Below are 21,101 nucleotides of genomic sequence, written 5' to 3'. Positions count from 1 at the left end.
TGGCAAAGTATAGGCAAATTGAGTTCAATTTTTATTTTAAAAAATTTTTATTTGAGTTTGAAGACAATCACATAGCCGCCCATCTGACGGAAGCCTTGAGCTGAAATGAGTGTGAGTGCTGCTTCCGAAGGATGTAAAAATTGAATGTCAAAAACAAAAAAAATTGATTGATCGTCTATTTTCATGGTCGATCAATTGAAATGAATGAATAACAAATCACTGTGTGTTATCATTTTGCAAATGAATACAATCCAAGGCAATGAAATTGATCAAATATTGAATCCGGTAAATATTGAGTAATTAATTTACGTTTATAACCACCAAACGTACAGCAATGATGTAGAAATTGTAACATGTTTAATGCTTCGATTGGAATGTCCTGTTTTTGTTGACTGAAATGGAAACATAAATTAAGAGATTTTTCTTAGGAATTCATTATGAATGAGAAATGAAACTAACTTTGGCGAATGAGCTGCCTGAATACAGGCGTTAACAAATTGTGAACTAAAACGAAAGAAACGTATGGACAAATCATTATGGAATTGTCGCAGTATGGTTAATATGCCGAAAATGAATGGTGTACCATCGATTGATTCATTATTCTTCTGACTAGATACTGATGATGTTAATGCATTAATATCTTTAACATAAATAAATTTTGGCATCTGTGAAATGAGCAACAATAATAATATGGTCTCGAAATTTGGTGGTAAACGATTTTTTGTATAAATCTTTTAGGGAAAAAAATTGGAAACGTTATTTTTAAAGTTTTTTTTCATTAATATAGCTTTTGCTTACCTTAAGTAACGGTTCAGATTGACCATTATATTCAAGATAATTGGATAATTCAAATAAAAGTGGACTTTCATCTTTGAAAATTGATGAAAGTTTTTCAGTAGCTTCTAATGATTCATCATTAATGATATTAGTGGATTGTTTTTGAAAATCGGTCATTAAAGCATTGTTCAAGACTTCTAATGCTGATGACAATTGTCTTGCATGAAATTTTGATGCCATTCGTAATTCATAAACAAGATTCTGACGGATAATTTGTAACTGTCCAAGATGTCCAATCGATTCGGCCAATTTGGATAGAATTTTTGATAAACGATTCATCATCGGTAGATAATGACCAATAAAACTTTTAGCTATCAATGAAAAGGGATTGAGACAATTAATTATATCAAATTATAATGAAAAAATAAAATAAAAAAAAACTTACAAGTTATAATACCATTGGGTGTTTCATTATTCAAATAATTATTGATTATTGCAAAACATTCGATTGTTGATTTACTACGTGTAAAATTCGTATCAATCATTGTGAATATTGTATTCAATTCGGCAACAATTTGAAATGAAAGCAATCTATCCAAGCCATTGGTACCGGCTACACCGAAATTTTTCAATATTAATGAAAATAACTTTGAATCAATAATTTCTGAACGTGTTCGTTGATCATGCCATGCAGAAATACCATAAACATAGATGGTGGTTCGATAATCAGTGATTCGTGTTAATTCTCTTACAATACGGCCAATAAAATTCGATGATTGTTGATCTAATGGTGGATATTTTGGTATCGGTACCGATTTTGATTGATATAATGATTGATAATCAAGAACTTTTTGCCGCATGAAAGCATTACATTCTTGTTCAACATTATAATTGATTATTCGTGATAATTCTTCTTGCCACATTTTCAATCCATTTATACAAACATAATCCTGTATATATTCGAATGTACGACGAAAACCATCCATTATTTTTTTCAATTCTTCAAGTTTTGATAAAATTTCAATATTTTTCGATTTTGAATTAAATACTATTGTATGATGAAAGGCAGCAGCTACCTGTCGTACAAGTTCTCTTCGTATACCTTCTTCCAATAATTTTTTCGGATCAATTTGTATGACACCGACCAATGTGGTTTTCATGGCCAATACACCTTCGGTAAAAACCGATATTGAATGCGTTAATCGAGCAATTTCATAACGTTCATCTAATTGTGCATAATTTTTCAATTGATCTTTCATTAAACGTGTAGGCAGTTCTCGTAACGTATTAGTCTGTATATTGATTATGTTGGCCATCAATGTAAACATTGTTTCCGGAATAATATGCAATACTTTACGAACATAGGAAACTAATTCGGATGAATAAAATTGTGAGACCATTATCAGATCCGGTGATGATGCCTGATTAATTCTCAATAATGGTAAATCTAGAGCCGAGGCCAGTTTCAAGAATGCTGCACGAAGTTTAGCAACTAAACTTGGATCTTTTTTAATTCCTTTTTGCATGAATTGTGTGAAACAATCATCAATGATACGCCATGCATATGAAAGATCGGCAATAATCTGTTGTGTAACCAATATCTCATCACGAATACCAATAGTTTTGATCATCAAACAAAGATAATTATGTGTTTCGCATAGACATTGTTTGATCTGTAGATTACTTTCAAGTTGGCCAAGTTCTTGAATTTCTTCCAATGCTTTAATTAGCTGTATTAATTTTCTTGACATTTGATTGGCCTGATTTCGGTCACTATCCGTCTCCAAACAAATATCATCGATTTTTTTGGCAAAATTTTCAAACCAATTCTGAAGATTTGCATTCGGTTCAATACGACTCAATGGTTTTTGTCCGGAAAACACTTCGGCCAATTCTTTGATACGGCTATAGGATTCTTCACGATATTTAATCACTTTATCGTGACGATTCTGTAGAATTTGTTTATAAATATCTCGTATACGTAATTCGAATTCAGATGTATTCAATAATAAATGAAACAGATCTATTGAATTGAATTTAAGTTCGGTAATAATTTGTTCACGAATCTGTCGACAACGTTTCATTGATTGGTGGGTGTCAATAAAATCACCTTGCATCGGTACTGTATGTAACATAATCCAACGTAATGTAACATTAGCATTGCGGCTTGTATTCATATATTCATTAATTTTATTCAGAATAGTTTCTTCGGTTATGATACCTTCTTTTAGAAATTGTGGAATTTTTCCATTTAAATCTTCCATTTCGCTACGGAATCGTTTTGCACAGGTTCGAATATTTTTACCATCAACGGTATTGTTTAATGCTGCTTTAGCCGCTTTATATGGATCCCAATGTTCAATCAGATTAACGATGGTTCCCATATAGATAGAGATGACAAAATTATCGGCGAAAAATTTATCCACTATTTCACGCATTATTGCAAATTCAGTAGACAGAATTTCTGGAACAAAATACAAACATACGAATAGCATTGATGCCTGTGTGGATAGGCCAACTGAACGATGTTCAGGTTTAGGATAAACAGATGATAAATTATAAACATCATCTGTACGTAAACGTCCAATAATCAATCGCGCAAAACTAGTACGAATTTTAGTACGTTTAAAAAAATCTTCAGGATAATTTATCGGTCGTTTAGTGTTTGGTACATAACCGGTAGAACGAATCAAATTGCACACATCATCAATGCGAGAATCACAAGATCGAGATGCTGAATATCGATAATAAGAGACTAGCATACGTTCACGAACAATTCCATTGATTTCATGATCCATTGTCAACAGAATGACGCCCATCAGATATAAAGCTTCACATAATAATTGTTTACCATCATGATCCATCAGGACAGGTTTCAATCGTTTGTTGTATGTAAATTCCATCATCTAATTCAGTTAGATAACGTTCCAAATCGATTGCATATCGATGTATACTTTCGAAAAGTAGATAAAATTTCACTAATAATTCGATATATGTTTCACGTAATTCTTCATCTTTGATCAATAATTTTTCATCATTTTCAATACGCCGTTCAATCGAATCGGATGATTTAAAATAATTGAAATCCATTATTAGATCACTGAAATTATTATTATTCATATTTTGGCGATTATTTGAACTGATTGTTTCCATTCGAAACACATTCGGTACCATATCGGAAAGATGATGAATTTCAGCAATGATGGCATTGCCCTGCGAAACAATTCGTAATAGATTTTGACCACAGACATTATTATCTTCAAGAAAATCATGCATTTTTATAGATTTCAAATTTTTGTTGTTAAAAAAAATACACCCAAAATAAACACAAACAAATTGATTCGTGATTTTTATTTTTTTTAGATTTTTCAAGAACTTTCTTGGTCGTACAAATTTAATATTTTCGGGAATATTTTTTTATTTGAAATTTTTTTTTTTGAAAAAAATATTCAATTTAAAAAAGACAAAGATATTTAAATGTTTGAAATAAACGATGAGTAATAACTCTAACAATCAATCAATATATGTTGATGAAATGAGAATGTTGATGACTATGGAAAATAAATAAATGCAAATGAAAAATGGAAACAAACTGTTAGAATGAAGAATAACACTATTGTTTGATTCGAGCCTGAATAGTTGGCCATCCATTTGACATTCGAGAATTCATATTGTTGTTGTTGTTGATACCATAACCATAGATAGGTTCATAAACATCATTAATGGATACATAGGGATCTGAATCCGTAGATGATTCATTTGTTGAGGATTTTGATTTTGGTATTTTATTATTATTATTATTATTTTGCTTTTTCTGTCGTCGTGATGTAAGCATATTAATATAGTTGGATGAAAGAACTTTACGCATCATCCAATTTAGACCTTTCATTTTTGTTTGGACGACATCTTCATCTTCATTATTTTTATTATGATGATTTCTATGCAAACGATTCGATGTCACACGTGCTTCAAGACCTGAATAATATGGATCTTCATCAAGATGATGAGGATGATGATTCATTATAAGATTTGGGCCATCACCTTTTTAAGAATGGAAGAAAAAGAAAGAAATGAATGAACAATGATGACATAAAACATCATCATCAACTTACCAATAAATGTACGATTAAAAGATGTAGAATTTGAATGATGATGATTATGAAATGAAGATGGACCAGTCACGGTTCTACCATTGTTATTATTACGTATACAATATGTTGGCATTGATTTTGTCATCGAACGTTCATATCGATCATTGATTGTTGTTGTTGTTGGCCAATTTTTATTATTATGATGGCTATTTAGTTCACGTTGTTTTGTCGATGATGTTTGATAGCCATTATTTTTAGTTAACATTATTGTTCCATAAATATTTTCACCATTATTACTATTTTCATTCATACATTTCGTATTTGTTCGATTTGATCTAGATTTAATGGTCGATATTTCTTCATTATGATGATAATCCGGTGATGGAATCTCTACCGATCGTCTTATAGTAGAATTGTTATTATTATGATTTTTTTGACTTTTTCTTGCCGATTTTATTGTATTAATTTGACGAGAAAGTTTTTTCTTATCACGCGGCGGTAATTTAGGTGGTCTATTATTCATCGTCATTGAATGAATTGACATTTCTGATTGTCCTTGTTCCAGACGAGGTAAATAACGTAATGGATGATGAATATTTGCCAATGTTGGCATTGATTGTGGTCCATTTTCGTGTGAATATAGTAATCCACGTCTTTCGTTATATCGATGATTATTTTTATTTTTCCATAAATAATTATCACCATATGATGATGATGATTCTATTATTTGTCCATATATTGGATAATGATTATCATCATCATCATCATCACCTGAACAGCAATCACTATGATTATCACCATCATTATCATGTTGTTGTTGTTGTTGAAATATTGATACAAATTCCGGAACACGTTTCTTATGGGGGACAATATTTCGATACATGACTTTATTATAAATGACAAAAAAAAACGATAAAATTTTAGAAAGTTTCATCATTCAACTTACCTGGATTTAATTTCGATTTGAGCATATCCAATGCAACAATATTGATAAGCATTACATAACAAGGCATATCCAATATTGAATCTGGATTATCACGAACAAAACCAATAATAACGATACATTGTTGTTCTAAACGGCTACGATCAGGATATGCTGATTTTAATTCATTCATCATTGCCATTTCAAATTTACACATATCGAATAATATGTATCTTTTTTGCAGTTCTAGCAAGCCATTCATTCGTATCACGTTATTATCAACACATGAATGGCTATAATCCAATGGATATGATCGTACATAAACATTTGCCATACTATAACGTTTTATTAATATATTTCCATTATCATCGATACCGATTCGACAGCCCTATATGGATGGAAATTGAAAATTTCAAATTAATTGAAATGAAAATAAAAATTATTATTTTTTTTTCTTTCCACACCTTTTCAATATTATTCATTAATTGATCAGTCATTGGATCTCTAAATGGATCTTCGAAACCATTTAAACCAACTCGATAGCCATCAAATCCATTATCGGTACCATCAATTATAACGGCCGGTACACGAACATATGCTTTGGCTATCCGTCTATTACGAGTCATAAAAATCATTTTTGCCCATATTTCATCATCAATTTGTTCCCATTTACGTAATACTTCGGCTATGTGATCCTGGAAAAAAAAGAAAGAAAGAAATGAAAAAAACCACATTCATCCAAAAGAAAAAAAAACAATTAATAAAAATAAGCCACCACCGTTTACATGTTCCAGACGAATGCAAGCAAATAAACACAACCACCGGCGGTAATTATTTTTGAACAAAGCAAAACATATTTACCGCTATAATTAATTTGAAATTGTTTACTATTTTGATCTAGATATTATTATTATTATGATCATTTACATTGTATTTTTTTTTCATTTGTTACATAATGTTAAACAATGGCTAAATTGGTTAAATAAATGACCAAACATAACTAAAAAAAACGCAGGTGACCCAAACATTGACCGCTAATCATTTGTTATATTAGTAATGACCAAATCGAATCGAATGAACAACAAACAAACAGAAAGAAAAACGTTTATCATTGTTATTGGCAAACTAATAACCAGTGTTTTTTAATGGTTTTGACCATCGTTTGTTTGTTCGTGTAAAGTGTACAGAAACGAAAACCTTTTTGCCTTGTGTGCTTGAAAAACACTTGTTGTGTGGTAGTGAAAATACCCTTGATCAGTGGCGGCGGTTTGAAATGAATGTGGCGGAATTAGTTTTATTTTTTTTCTGAATGTTCCAAATATAGCCAATTTTTTTTTCTTTTTCTTCTTTTGAATTTTTATACATCCAATTCATCGTTGATTCATCCTACCTACTCTCTCTCTCTCTCTCTCTCTCTTTTCTTTCTATTGCCGTCTTGTTTTTTTCCTACATTCAATTTTCAATGTCTCTCTATCTCTCATACAGAAACACTCGAAGATTAATGTTTAACAAATGAGCGCGCGTTTTGTGTGGCTATATTTAGTCAAAATAATAATAAAAAAAAATAGGAACAACAAAAAAACGACTGAATCCTTTTATACAGAAATTTTTTTATTATGGATCAAACACCACAAATGTGGATGAAATCCAATGTTTTTTATTTTTTTTTACCTGAAAATCTATATAAGCCATATATGTTGTGTGTGTGTGTGTGTATGTGTGTGTATGATGATAAACGTCCTCGATGATGATGATGACGATTCGTTTCATGGTGGTGACCTTTCATGGTTCATCACATCAAATCACTCGAATGTCATCATCATCCTAAACGAATGGATGATGACCATAAACCAATCATCATTGTCAAATTGAAAAATGAAAAAATTCCACTCGTTCGCTCTCTCTCTCTCTCTCTCTCTCTCTCTCTTTTGAATGGCAAAATTATAAATAATCCAGATGGTCAAAACAAAACAAAAAAATGAAAAATCATTTTTTGACCATTGACATTGAAATTGTTTGTTTTCTTTTGCCGAAATTATTGGTAATCATCATCATCATCATAATTATTCCATTATTTCATTGGCAAAGTGTTAATTGATGACGTGAATGAAATAATAGTGAAAATGATAATTAACATTGGACAAACTAGAGTTTTTTTTCTTCAAAAATGAAAAAATTGACATTTTTCATGACGAAATGTAAACAACAAAAACAACAACAACGAATAAAAAAAAAGAAATTAAAACAATTATCAAGATTAACACACACACACATTGCATAACATACATACTTGGGTTGACAAAAAAAAAATTTGATTTGTAATTTGATGACATGATAATGGTATCAAGATGATGACGATAATGAATTAAAACATGGATGAAATGAAAATTTATTATGTGTGTGAAAACAAAATCCATGCGCAATTTTGATGCATGAAAAAAAAAATACTAAAATGCTATGAAACACACACACACAGTGACTATAAAAACAAACAGAAAGCACAACAATATCATCATCATTTCTCATTAATCATCAAACAAGATTATTTTTATTATTATTATTGCAAATTCACAAAAAGAAAACACATGTATTCATCAGTCATGTGTATAATTTAAGAAAATAAAAATATCTTTGTCAATCTATGTCAATGTCAACCACCAAATTAGTTTCATCGATCGAAATAAATAAGTATATTCTAATTTAAAAAAAAACTGTATCGCAAAAATGCAAATGATCAATGTTGAAAGAAAGAAGAAACAAATCTTTTAGCCCAAAATACAATGTTCATGTTTTCATCATCAATGACAATGAAAATCAATCAAAAAAAATGTGCACTAAGGCACACAGCCCAACCGAACAAATACAAAAAACATATAGAAATTGTTGTTTAGGTCAAATGAGATAATTTTTCATTATTTTGATCAATCTATCGATAGATTGTTAGTGTAGGCAAAAAAAACAAGATAAATTACATCCCAAAGGCAAAAAAACCGAGAGAGAGATATTGAATTTTCAAATTTTCAATTATAAATTAGTTTTTTTTTCATTTGGAGGATTGGCCCAATCACCACTTATTAGAAAAAATTGTCCTAATTGTAAATCAATTGTTGGTCATCGTAGTCGTCGTCATTGTTGTTGTTGTTTTATATACAAAATGGCTACTGTATTTATATATGATATATAAATCCACTTATCATGGATAAATTCGAGAGAAAATAACATATGATCTACAATCAGCCTCTCTCTCTCTGAAGAAAGGCTTGTTGTTTGTGATCACCGCCTTTCCTTCCTTTATAAATTATATCATGTGTAATGATCACGATGACCTGAGTTTTCTTTTCTGTTTCATGTTCAGATTTTTTTTTCATAATATAATCACTTGGCAAGAAAAACTAAAAAAAAAAAAAAAACATTTTCACGATTCTCATATTATGGCTACTTGAAGTACGTTTCAATCACACATACACACACACATAAAAAAAACAAAAAAAACCCAATCAGACAATGATTCAATTGATCTTTGTTGATAATTCATATTGTCTTTCTCAACAAAAAATAAAAATGATGGTGCTGATGAATAGAAAGAAAAGTGTTAATGTCACACACACACGCACACGTATAAAGTGTAGATAACAAAAAAAGAAAGGCGAAAAAAATATTTTGCCAACCATCCATCATCATCATCATCGTGAACGACTACCGGCAATCAATAAAGATAATATTGACTTCTTGACACAGTGGTCATCATCATCATTTATTGGTGAATTTTTTTTTCATTTTTTTTTCTTTTTTGGTGACAATTGAATGTGCCAAAAGAAAACAATTGATGAAAACAAATTTTATGCATCAAAACAGTGGCATTATCATCTACAGAGTAATACACTACGAAGTATACAATGACCACAAATTCATTTCATTCAATGTAATGTTTCAATCGGAACAATGATTCAATTGTGTTGAATTGATGCCAATGATGATGAAAACAAAACAAAAAAAAACACGAGTGTCAAATTTCTCACACAGTTCACATACAAGAAAGAGTTTTTTTTTCTGATGAATTTTCGTTTATATCATCACGATTATAATTCGTGAAAATAAATATAAAAAAAATTTTTTTTTTTTTTTTGAATGAATTGAAGATGATCACAATACGCGTGGTGCGCGCCATGAAACATAACAATCACAATACAATATAATACACACACACACAACATACCTTGAATAAATGTTCATGTGAGAACCACATTTCTTCATAATCTTCATATGGTGCAAAACGATTCATTGGTTGCTGTTTTTGTTGCTGCTGTTGTCGATTGAGACCAGTATCTCGAGATCGAGATATTATTTGACGTCGGCTTATTGTTGATGTCATTATTATTATTTTTTTTTTTTCGTTCTTCGAAGTTTTTTTTTTAATTGGATAAAGAAAAAAAAATTATTAATTAATGGAACACACTTGTTGTTTCCAGGAAAATGTTTCAATCCTTATCATTATCGGATGTTCATTGTATAACTGTCAATCAATCAATTTGAATTGGTTAATTAATTCACAACAACAACAACATAAGGCACTCCTATTTATTTTATATGAATGAATAAAATATGGAAGGATCGATCTGTGTGTCGATCAATCAATCAATCAATCAATCATTAGATTCACAAAAAATATGACCCGATTGTTTTTATCAATATTGAACAACAACAACAACCACAGTAGAGAAAACAAAACATTCACTTATTTGATCCAGGTGGTGGCGGTGTTGGTGGTGGTGGTCAATGAAATGGCAATGCTTTTTTGTTTTTGTCGTTGTTGTTGTTGTTGTTGTTGATGTTGATGTTTCGTTGAAGTCAAACGGTCATTTTTTTTGAAATTATGGAATTTCAACAATATATGAATCACGACGATATGAAAAATATTGATTGTTATCAATGAATGAAAGACGAAAAGATCAAATGGTCAATAACGGCGATTGATTTGAAGACAATCGCAATACCATTATGTGAAAACAAAACAAAACAAAAAAAAAACAAAATGTAGGGAAAAGAAAATCGTGTCCAAATTTTTCACTTGATTGACTGATGGATCATCATTTGATGTGGCTATATAGTTCCGATTGATGTGATATTTTCATTCGAATCGATGAGAAAGAATGTGTGTGCTGTTAATGTTAATGATCATCCATCATCATCATCATCATCAACATTAACAAAATGGATTAAAATGGAAGATGTCAGGAGATGGCGAATAAAAAAAAAATTGATCAGTTAATCAGATGTTCTTTTATCTGCGATCATTGATATTATATTTCATTTTTTTTTTAATTAAGCTCACGACCTCGATAATGATGCTGATGATGATGAAAATGGTCTTTATATATTTTTTTTCGATGAAAATAATAATAGTTATAGTAGTGCATTAGTAGATTCAATCGAACAATCACCATCATCATTTGATTGATGCTAAATATAATATGTAGAGATGTGGTTCAGGTGAATTTTTTTTTGTTGTTGGCCATATGATCACTTTGTTGTTGTTAATGTTGTCGTTAAATTTATCGTATTTAACGGCTTGATCTCAGAAATATTGTTGTTGTTTTTTTTATTCGTTGAACAATGACCGGATCGGATAGATGTGGATTAGATGTCAATCATTGGATCTTTTGTTTCGTTGGAATTATAAATATGACAGGTTGATGATGATGATGATGGTTTTAATATTTCGAATTCTTTTAAAGGATGATTTTGTTTTTATTTTTGTCGAAAAAAAATACTAAAATCAATCAAAATGATGTACATTATTTTATTTTAGTTCACGGAAATTGTGACTAGAATGAGTGAGTGAGCCAAATTTCAATTGGAATAGAAATAGAAACTTTCGAATCGAATCATGATGATGACGATGGTGATGATAAACATTTGATTTACATATATATATATTTTGTGCGAATAAAAAATAAAAAAAAATGAATTATTTTAAAGAAACAAAAAATTTTTTCAAAAATTTTTCAACCGTAAAAAAATTATGATCGGAAGGAATGTAATGAAATGAAAAGATTTTTGGTTTTTTTTTGTGTTCAAAAGAAAAATTGTTAAAAACAAAGAAAAAAAAACGCAAGATAAAGTGATTAAAACGAGAGAAAAAAAAATCAGGAAGCCATTCGATGAAACATATGAAGTCGATAAACTTGGATCGGAAATGTAATGAAATGTAATTTATTATTACGATTATTATTGACAATAACGGTTTTTTTTTCTTCTAATTATACCGACCGACCACAACACATTGGTATACAATTGGTTGCAAAACAAAGACAAACACCGGGTAATTATAGCAACTTGACGACAAACAATAACAACAATTTGATGGTTCAATGTGATGTTGGTGGTGATGGTGGGCACCAAATACGATTCGATTATAATGACATGACTTTTTTTTGATACAATATGCGAATGATTTGTGCATACAAAATGAAATGAAACTTTGCAACTTAAAACTACAATAATGACTAACGTCGAAGGAGATAAGACGAAAGTTAAACGGGCACCATGATGATGATTTTGCCGCCGCTACACGCCTTTTTTTGTCTTTGAATACACATGGTGGGCGAATGATCAACTTATTTTTCATTTTCGTTTTTCGTCTTGTCTTGTATTGGATCCAATTTTTTTTCTTTATTCATGGAAAAGCAGAGAAAAAAAAGAGAAACAAGTTTTCTGTGTGTTTTTTTTTCTCACTAACGGAACAAGATCAGATTTAAATGATTACGATGATTACATTTGGATGATTCTATCGAAGAAGAAAAAAAAATATTCAACGAGAATCATTCCGGAAACATTCAAAAGAAAAAAAATGGTGACATCTAAATGGTCAATGTCGACAAAACAGACAAACAACAATGATCATCATCAACAATATGAAATGATGATTAATCACCATTGATAATCCTAAATTGGATTTGGTAAAACATGCAAACAAACAAACAAAAAAAAATGAGAAAAAAAATCATTCAGTTGTTTTGTTTTTGGACATTTGATGCTAATCAAATCGACGTGTGTAGGTGTCTCATTCATGAATCAACCATATGAATGATAATTACGACGACAATCAAATTATTATTACCTTAAATATAATTATTATTACACACACACACACATTGGCCCATTATTCGGTAGTGCACTTGTTGCAGGTTTGTTTCCGATTTTTTTTTAACGACAAGTAAATAAAAATATTCACAGAAAAAATGATTTAAAAATGAAATTTTTTTTTTGGAAAAAATGTTGATTTTGTCGAAAAAAAACAAAACAAAACAAAAGGATTATGTCAAGTCAATATTTATGTTTACGAGAATGATGACTCAAAATTTTTGTTTATCCCATGAATGGTGTGTGTGTGTTATGATCCAGTGGAGATGGCCAAAAAAATTTTTATTTTTTTTGATGAAATTTGGCAAAAAACAATCAAAACATTCATCATGGATGTCGTATAAAGACAATAAGATCGTCGAACACAAGAAAAAAGCACCAATTTTTCATACAATTCAATTTTTTTTCAGACGTGTAGGTGGATGATGATGTCAAACATTGAACGATGAGACAGAAACATCATCCACGTCAATGATGACTGAAAAATCAAAAAAAAAAAAAAAATTTCGATGAAATTTTTGCATTCAATTTATTATGGATTTGTATTGATCAGATTCAATCATCATTTTTTTATTATTGATTGATTAACGAAAATTTTTTTTTTATTGTTTCAATTTTATGAGAGAGAAAAGAAAAAAAAAGTGAAAATAAACAAATATATTTATTGCTCATCATCATTATCGATTGTCATTTAATTCAAAAAAACTTCTATTCATCACTGTTCAAAATCATCCTAAACTAGATGGCAGCACTAGTTCCATCATTTTTTTATAAATAATTTTTCTCAAATTGATCAAAAAGCAAAAAAACACATGCCAATTGAACCAATTGAAAAAATTAATTTACCATTCATTCATTATGGTTGTTTCTTGAATTTAATAAAAATTTTCAATTTAAATTATTATTAAATACGTTTTACTACTGATATATAATGTGTGTGTTTGTGTGTTGTTGATGTGTGTGTGGACAAATTGGATACATAAAAATTCTGTTGCTGTGGTGGTGTATTTTTTTTTTCTGATGGCTGTTTATTGAATTGATTCTGTGTATGTGTATATGTGTGTGTGTGTGTCAGTTTGGATCCATCCATCATTTTTTTTTCCAAACAAACAAATATATCATATATGGATGGATCAATCAATTGGTAAAGAAAGGATTAGACAATTGTGTAATTAGTGATGATGATGATAAAGGTTATATTATCATATTATTATAATTATAATACGGCATTCGTAATTTGTAGAAATAGAGAAAAAAAAAAGAAAATTTTATAATTAAAAATCTGAGTTCATGTTCATGTTCGTGTGTGTGTGTGTATGTATGTGTGTGTTTGATGTGAATTGACAATTTTTTTATTTAGCAAATATGTAGCTGCCAACGCGATGTATATTCGTGAAAATCAGATCCAACAACAACAGGCAAAAAAAAAATCAGAGATGATACAATGTCAATTTGATACAATTAATAATAATAATAATAAGCAGTGGTAATCATTATAAAGTCTTCCTTCTTCATCATCACCTCTTCTTCTCACTTTTTTTTGCCCTAATTATTTATTATTTTAAAATTGATTAATTAATGATAATACTATATGTTACAATGAACAATGAATGGGCCTCAACTTGATTTGACGACAAATTATCGTCGTCGTCGTTGTTGTTGACCAAAAACAACAACAACAACAACAATCTTTATTTTTGGGCTTGCAACAACAAATTTTTTAAGTTAAGGCACACAAATGTTGTCGTCTACCATTTGTTCGCACATCATTTGTATGGAAACAAATTAAAAAAACAACCTATTATCATTTGTTTTCTTTTTTGAATAATAAAAAAAAATTCGAAGAGGTAAGACTAGAATGATTTATGATGATGATGATTCATGCATGTGTTAGTGTATTGATGATGTTTTTTTTTCTTTTCATATTTTGGTTCTTTTTCTCTGATTCACTTTTTCATTCAAATCGAAAAATATAAAAAAAAATCTTATTACAAATTCGTTCGTTCGTTCGTTCATTCAACAAACGAACAAAATACAATTGTGAGTAAATGATGATTTGACTAGATCAATCACCGAATTATGTGGTGATTGATCTGATTATCTGACACCGAGAAAGAAGCAACATATTTAGTTATTATATAAAAAAAATTGTCTCACAGCTATGAATTTTGTTTTTTTGTTTTGTTTAAAAAATTGATAAAGATCGATTGCATTTTGTCACTAAGGATAAAAACCGAGCTTACACAAATTGCAATCAAAATCGAGATCAATTAAATATTATTGTGTTGTATGGAAAATTGAAAAAATGAATGATAAATGTGTACGTGTGTGTGTGTACGTGAATGCCGATTTTATAAAGGGGAAAAGTTAATTGAAATAAAAATACTAACCACATTATTTCATAAATAAACGTAATAATTGTTGATGATGCCAATTTTAAATGATATGACTTGACGATAGGGAAAGAATCAAAAGGAACGCATCATTGCCAAGTCATACGAGCCAATTTTTTTTTGTAGATTCAGATTGATCAAATCAACCCAATCACAATTAATCCCAACAACTTGGAACATTGTTGCGAGGGTTGGATGGACGCGAATATGAATTGTTGTGATTTGAATTGTTGTAACTAACAAATCCATTCATTTGTCGCGGTGGTGCCATTGAATAACGTGGTGATTCACCATGATCATCATAAGATTGTCGGAAATCTCGTGACATAAAACTACCAGCTCCATATCTATAGAAATTTTCAAATATTAAAAAGTTAATATTCAATCATTCGACGACATGATAACAAACCTTCGTGGGCCTGGTTTGTGACGATTCCAAGAGCTTCGTGATTCCGCATTAATCGATTTAACCATGTTGGTCAAGAAATCTGGAATAGTTTGTTTTGATTCAACCATAAGTTCGTAAAGATTGACGGCAATGTTTTTATTCTTGTCGTTGAAAAACGATGTGGCCAAACCCAAATTGCCCACACGACCGGTTCGACCAATCCGATGAACATATTCTTCAATATCATTTGGTAAGTCGAAATTGATTACATGCTTGACATTGGGAATATCAAGACCACGAGCAGCAACAGCTGTTGCAACCATGATTGGAGTTCTACCAGCTCTAAAGCTGTACAATGCATCTTCACGATCATTTTGATTTCGATCACCATGGATGCTGCTTACATGGCAACCATTTCGTTCCAAGAAATGTTCCAGATAATCCACACCTTTTTTGGTTTCAACAAAGATCAGAGTCAACGAATCAGGGCCTAAAAATAAAATGAAAAAAGAGCATTAAATTGATGTATACATGAGCATCCAAAAAATATTAAAATATTTTTTTGTCAGTTATAATCTATAATTAATCATTAGGATCATTCTTCGAGTGTCTTGATAAAGTGATTAGATCATCACAATATGAATGAATAAAAACATTCATTGGAAAAAATACGAACCTGAACGATGAACATCGTTGTTCAATAAATCAAGCAAGTAGGAACGCTTGTCGTTCTCATTGACCCATTCAATTTTTTGGGTTATGTTTTCCGAAGTACTTCCAACACGTCCAACAGTGAGGAAAATGTAATTTTCTAAAAAGTTTGTAGCCAATTCTTGAACTTTTTTTGGAAACGTGGCAGAAAACATCAAAGTTTGTCGAACACCAGTTTCAGGCATGTCACATTGTTCAACGATTTGGCGAATTTGTGGTTCAAAACCCATATCGAGCATACGATCGGCTTCATCCAAAACAAGATGAGCAATCTTTTCCAAACTAACTTTTCGCCGTTCCACCATATCAATCAAACGTCCTATTTAATTATTAGATTGATTATAATTTATTGATGATGATATCATACTCGAATACTTTACTAACCTGGAGTAGCAACTAAAAGTTGGCATCCATTGTCCAAATCTCGCATTTGGGCACCAATGTCGGATCCACCATAGACGACACATGGTCGGACACGGGAGCGATAAGAAAATTTTTTGGCTTCATCATAAATCTGAAGTGCCAACTCTCGTGTTGGTGCCAAAATCAAAATCAACGGAAAATGTCGAGCTCGAAAGCCACCAGGTCGACGTACAGGTGGGGGAGCAGGAGGGCCAGATATGAAAGCATTATTCAAGATGGGCAAAAGGAAAGCAGCAGTTTTGCCAGAACCAGTTTGTGCACAAGCCATTAAATCACGACCAGCCATTATAATGGGAATGGCATACTTTTGCACCGGAGTCGGTTTATCATAATTGGCCAGTTTAACGTTATTTTCAATGATCGGAGTTAATTTCAATTGAGAATCATCGAAAGATTCGATGGGCTGAGGACAGCATTCACCAGTAACTTTTACAGGAATATCTTCATATTTTTCGAAATTAATACCAGTATGAACGCCAGCAAATAGATGCTTTTCATATTCTTCATTTCGTGGCAATGGGTTTGTCCAATCTTGATTAACTTGTTGAGGTGGTGGACCTCGTGGATAAAAATTACCGCTGCTAACTCGATTATTATTAGCAAATCCATTAACATTGTTCCGAGGATAGAAATTTCGGTTCTGATTCTCTGCCTGGAATCCGTTTGCAATTTCCATTTGAGGCTGTTGTGGCTGAGGAAGATCTCGCCATGCAAGATTTGCATTGCTTCGAGGAAAAAATCGATTATTATTGTTGTAGCCACGATTCACAAAGCCATTTTCACGTGGATAGCGATTATCATTGAAATTTCGATTGCCACCACGATCACCGGAATTGTTAAATGTTCTAGGGCGATTGTATGAGTCACGAGCACCATCATTGTATTGATTATTATAGGCTAAGAAAAATTTATTATTTCACATGATTAAATTAGATAGTAATTTCACAAGTTTACCTCTACGATTGTACATTTCAGGATTCTGAAAATTTTCATTGGAATTCACATAGCCTCTTGCTTGCATTGGAGCAGCAGAAGCAGCATCGAATCGAGGGGCATTGTTCTGATTCATATCCAGAGCAGCAAACTAAATAAAAGTCAATTAATAAATCACATATTTTGATATACCTTTTTATGATGAAAACAAAAAAATCTTACCTGCTGATCTAGAGGACTGTTTCCATTTTGAGGATAGCTCATATTAAATTGAATTAAGAACTAAGAATAGAAATATGAATATTTTCTAAAAGAATAAAAAGAATTTTTTTTTGTTTAATTTCACAAATTGTTAAAGTCTAGTTACAACTTGACAATGAAACAACTAACTTCGAATTGAATGTAATCACAATGAGCAACACAGCTTTTTGTGTGCTCACTTTTCTCAAATATTCCACTAGAAAAAATACCGTTCATATACGATGTAATGTTTTTATCTGATTTTATTAATTTAGCCATGAATTTCGAGTCAATTTTGTTCCAGATAATCAATAGAAAAAATGATGTTTTGTTAATTTCTTTAAATTTTCTAAATTTTTAATTAATTATTAAATTATTTAGTTTTTTTTTGATGATGAAATTTTTTGTGAGAAATGTTTCCGAAACTTTTTTCAACTCACACGAAACAAGTTTTCTTTGTTTCCCGTTTCCGCGTAGCACACGCACACACACAAACACACAGGCACTGTTCTTTTTTCTTCTTTATATTCACGTGTTCATGTGGTGATTTTTCTTGATTTTGATTTTGTTTTTTAATTTCATTTTTCTTTTCGCGTTCACCATCATTCATCATCATCATGGGACGTGTAATTCGAAGTCAACGTAAAGGTGCTGGTTCCGTTTTCAAGAGCCATAATAAACATCGTAAAGGAGCGCCGAAATTCCGCGCTATCGATTTTGCTGAACGACATGGCTACATTAAAGGTGTTGTCAAAGTAAGTCGATTTTTTTCATCGAATTCTTCAATGAAAAGATGATGTAAATTTAATCTTGTAAAATGCATAAATTCCATGAATGATAATTAGAGGCTGTTTCTGAATGTTCGGATGAAATTGAAACTATTCTATTTTGTGCAATTCTTTACTAAATTTCTGTCGTCTTTTTTTTAGGAAATTATTCACGATCCAGGTCGTGGTGCTCCATTGGCCGTTGTTGTTTTTCGCGATCCATACAAATACAAATTAAGAAAGGAATTGTTTCTATCCGTTGAAGGAATGTACACTGGACAATTTGTCTATTGTGGCCGAAAGGCAAACCTTCAAATTGGAAACATTCTACCGGTTGGAACAATGCCCGAAGGAACTGTTGTCAGTAATCTGGAAGAAAAACCAGGTGACCGAGGTAAAATGGCAAGAGCCTCTGGAAATTATGCCACTGTTATTTCCCATAATCCAGACACCAAGGTATTATTTCAAAAGTATATTTGTCATGTTTGAAACTAATGTATATTGTTATATTTGCGTTCAGAAAACCCGTATCAAGTTACCATCGGGTGCCAAGAAAGTAATTCAATCATCTAATCGAGCCATGGTTGGAATCATTGCTGGTGGTGGTCGTATCGATAAACCAATCCTGAAAGCTGGCCGTGCTTATCACAAATACAAGGCTAAACGAAACTCATGGCCCAAAGTTCGTGGTGTTGCTATGAATCCAGTTGAACATCCACACGGTGGTGGTAATCATCAACACATTGGTAAAGCTTCGACCGTACGTCGTGATGCAAGTGCTGGTCGTAAAGTTGGTCTTATTGCTGCTCGTCGTACTGGCCGTATCAGAGGTGGTAAAAAAGAAGTCAAAGAAGAGAAATAGAGAACCAATAAAATTGTAATTTCAATTTTTCCTCTTTTATTATTATTTTTTGTGAAAAATAAAACATGTTCCACCACCACCACCAATCTGAAAAAAACAAAAAATTTTCATTTTTGAATACTATTTTGTGATACGGAATTCTGGTTATCATTTGTTCCTTGTGATGGTGGTCTAAAAATGAAACAATCGAATGAATAAATGAATGATTTGTAATCACAGCATTTAATTCAATCAAACTTACCTTGAAGGTTGTATCTTTGGTTTGGGCATTTTTTCGAGTCTGAAAAAAATGAAAATCATAAATATATAGTTCATCATTTATCCATTAATCAATAACATACAATTCTGGAATTTCTTTTTTCTCCTGTTTTTCAAATTGTTTCCACATTTCATATAGATTCATTATGTATTTCGTAACTTCCAATACTTTATCCAGATCGGTATGCAATTCAGCAAACCATTGTTTATTGGAATCTTTTTGATTTATAACGCATGCAATATGAAGACAAGCTAATGCAATCTGATGTGGTGGATATAACAAACATACATCTGTACGAAAACTATCGTTAACAACATTCCTATAACATACCAAAAAAAAACAAAATAAAAAATGACCACTGTAAAATTATTAATACCACTTACCAAGCAGTCGATAACATAGAATCTTTATTATTCCAATCTTGAACAAATTGAATCAATGGTCTATATGGATGATATAATACTAAACAACAGTCCATTATCTCCATCAAATAAAATTCACATTCCAATATCTGATTGATACGATATGGAAATTCTTGCGGATATGCATAGGAGAATTTGGTTTTTACTAGCGATTTTAAAAAAAAGTTAATGGCAATAAGTAAATTTTATGATTACACTTACCAACTTGTTGACAAGTGCTTATTAGTCGATTATTAGATATGACACCAAATTCTTCTACTTTAGATGCCAAAAACAAACATGTCGGTGCCAATAGCAATGGATCAATACATTTTAATGAATTACGAACATAAAATCGTCGAAAATATACAATTGCAGTTGCGATTACTTGTTGTTTGACTTTTAGCTGTTCACCAAGTGCTTGTATAACTGTTATATTTAAAAAAAATTGATTGATTAATTATCGGCTAATCTGATTAATCTGATCACTTACAATTGGCAAAAAATATCATCAATTTTTGATATTCTTCTTCACTCAAAATCTGTAAATCATAATGTCTTTCACGAAGAAGATCTTGTCTTGTCAATAACCATTGTTGGCTGAAATAAAGAAATCAATCAGTTGATTATCACATCAGAAACAAAACTTACAAATGAGAACTTCGCCAAAAACTGCCAGACATTTTAGAAGAAAAAAAATTTGATTTGAAATTCAATTAATTTTGTTTGTTTGAAATTTTTTTTGACTCATTTATGATGAGTTTGTTTAAAAAACAGAACACAATATATTG

General features: G+C 30.9%; 5 protein-coding genes across 14 annotated transcripts; 1 reads left to right on the top strand and 4 right to left on the bottom strand.

Annotated features, from left to right (window-relative positions):
• Nucleotides 1–28: 28 nt before the first annotated feature.
• Strump (WASH complex subunit strump) lies at nt 29–4,104 on the bottom strand. The gene is given in 5 exon segments (XM_047055151.2): nt 29–392; nt 460–731; nt 799–1,148; nt 1,223–3,647; nt 3,649–4,104. Coding segments are annotated over 5 exon segments (3,615 nt in total). The 5' UTR covers nt 4,054–4,104; the 3' UTR covers nt 29–229.
• LOC124491911 (uncharacterized) lies at nt 4,099–13,214 on the bottom strand. Of its 7 annotated transcripts, none has more exons than XM_075735467.1 (6): nt 12,911–13,214; nt 10,007–10,186; nt 6,255–6,485; nt 5,815–6,178; nt 4,890–5,753; nt 4,099–4,818 (listed from the first exon to the last, which is right to left on the bottom strand). In XM_075735467.1, the coding sequence occupies exons 2-6, from the start codon at nt 10,160–10,162 to the stop codon at nt 4,391–4,393; spliced, it is 2,043 nt and encodes a 680-aa protein (XP_075591582.1). In that variant the 5' UTR covers nt 10,163–10,186; nt 12,911–13,214; the 3' UTR covers nt 4,099–4,390. The 7 variants fall into 7 exon arrangements, with proteins under 7 accessions (XP_075591582.1, XP_075591581.1, XP_075591583.1 ...); XM_075735466.1 differs by lacking the exon at nt 12,911–13,214 and adding an exon at nt 12,014–12,592 and having other exon boundaries at nt 10,007–11,662; XM_075735468.1 differs by lacking the exon at nt 12,911–13,214 and adding an exon at nt 12,014–12,592.
• Nucleotides 13,215–13,789: 575 nt separating this feature from the next.
• On the bottom strand, nt 13,790–18,215 carry LOC124492293 (ATP-dependent RNA helicase DDX3Y). 4 transcript variants are annotated; one of them, XR_006959015.2, is made up of 7 exons: nt 18,004–18,215; nt 17,803–17,932; nt 16,810–17,745; nt 16,391–16,744; nt 15,736–16,204; nt 15,324–15,673; nt 13,790–13,975 (listed from the first exon to the last, which is right to left on the bottom strand). XR_006959015.2 is itself a non-coding variant. In XM_047055152.2 (6 exons), the coding sequence occupies exons 1-6, from the start codon at nt 18,043–18,045 to the stop codon at nt 15,484–15,486; spliced, it is 2,121 nt and encodes a 706-aa protein (XP_046911108.1). In that variant the 5' UTR covers nt 18,046–18,215; the 3' UTR covers nt 13,790–15,483. The 4 variants fall into 4 exon arrangements, 3 of the variants coding, with proteins under 3 accessions (XP_046911108.1, XP_075591578.1, XP_075591579.1); XM_047055152.2 differs by having other exon boundaries at nt 13,790–15,673; XM_075735463.1 differs by having other exon boundaries at nt 13,790–15,673; nt 16,397–16,744.
• Nucleotides 18,216–18,471: 256 nt separating this feature from the next.
• RpL8 (ribosomal protein L8) lies at nt 18,472–19,871 on the top strand. The gene is made up of 3 exons (XM_047055159.2): nt 18,472–18,776; nt 18,951–19,244; nt 19,309–19,871. The coding sequence occupies exons 1-3, from the start codon at nt 18,639–18,641 to the stop codon at nt 19,648–19,650; spliced, it is 774 nt and encodes a 257-aa protein (XP_046911115.1). The 5' UTR covers nt 18,472–18,638; the 3' UTR covers nt 19,651–19,871.
• On the bottom strand, nt 19,664–21,095 carry CycC (cyclin C). The gene is made up of 7 exons (XM_047055158.2): nt 20,962–21,095; nt 20,804–20,910; nt 20,533–20,739; nt 20,293–20,476; nt 19,992–20,228; nt 19,892–19,930; nt 19,664–19,821 (listed from the first exon to the last, which is right to left on the bottom strand). The coding sequence occupies exons 1-7, from the start codon at nt 20,991–20,993 to the stop codon at nt 19,758–19,760; spliced, it is 870 nt and encodes a 289-aa protein (XP_046911114.1). The 5' UTR covers nt 20,994–21,095; the 3' UTR covers nt 19,664–19,757.
• Between the last annotated feature and the right edge of the window lie 6 nt (nt 21,096–21,101).

This window comes from Dermatophagoides farinae, chromosome 1 (genome assembly GCF_024713945.1).
Source record: "Dermatophagoides farinae isolate YC_2012a chromosome 1, ASM2471394v1, whole genome shotgun sequence".
Lineage (NCBI taxonomy): Eukaryota > Metazoa > Arthropoda > Arachnida > Sarcoptiformes > Pyroglyphidae > Dermatophagoides > Dermatophagoides farinae.
This window is presented reverse-complemented; position numbering and strand designations above follow the sequence as displayed.

Coding starts and splice junctions, on each gene's coding strand:
- LOC124491911 (XM_075735467.1), bottom strand. CDS start 10,162: ATGACATCAACAATAAGCCGACGTCAAATAATATCTCGATCTCGAGAT. Junction 6,179..6,254: donor TAATGAATAATATTGAAAAG/GTGTGGAAAGAA, acceptor CCATCCATATAG/GGCTGTCGAATCGGTATCGA. Junction 5,754..5,814: donor CAAATCGAAATTAAATCCAG/GTAAGTTGAATG, acceptor TTTATAATAAAG/TCATGTATCGAAATATTGTC.
- LOC124492293 (XM_047055152.2), bottom strand. CDS start 18,045: ATGAGCTATCCTCAAAATGGAAACAGTCCTCTAGATCAGCAG. Junction 17,933..18,003: donor ACAGTCCTCTAGATCAGCAG/GTAAGATTTTTT, acceptor ACTTTTATTTAG/TTTGCTGCTCTGGATATGAA. Junction 17,746..17,802: donor TGAAATGTACAATCGTAGAG/GTAAACTTGTGA, acceptor AATTTTTCTTAG/CCTATAATAATCAATACAAT.
- RpL8 (XM_047055159.2), top strand. CDS start 18,639: ATGGGACGTGTAATTCGAAGTCAACGTAAAGGTGCTGGTTCCGTTTTC. Junction 18,777..18,950: donor ACATTAAAGGTGTTGTCAAA/GTAAGTCGATTT, acceptor TCTTTTTTTTAG/GAAATTATTCACGATCCAGG. Junction 19,245..19,308: donor CCCATAATCCAGACACCAAG/GTATTATTTCAA, acceptor ATTTGCGTTCAG/AAAACCCGTATCAAGTTACC.
- CycC (XM_047055158.2), bottom strand. CDS start 20,993: ATGTCTGGCAGTTTTTGGCGAAGTTCTCATTT. Junction 20,911..20,961: donor TTTTGGCGAAGTTCTCATTT/GTAAGTTTTGTT, acceptor TCTTTATTTCAG/CCAACAATGGTTATTGACAA. Junction 20,229..20,292: donor TCTATGTTATCGACTGCTTG/GTAAGTGGTATT, acceptor GGTATGTTATAG/GAATGTTGTTAACGATAGTT.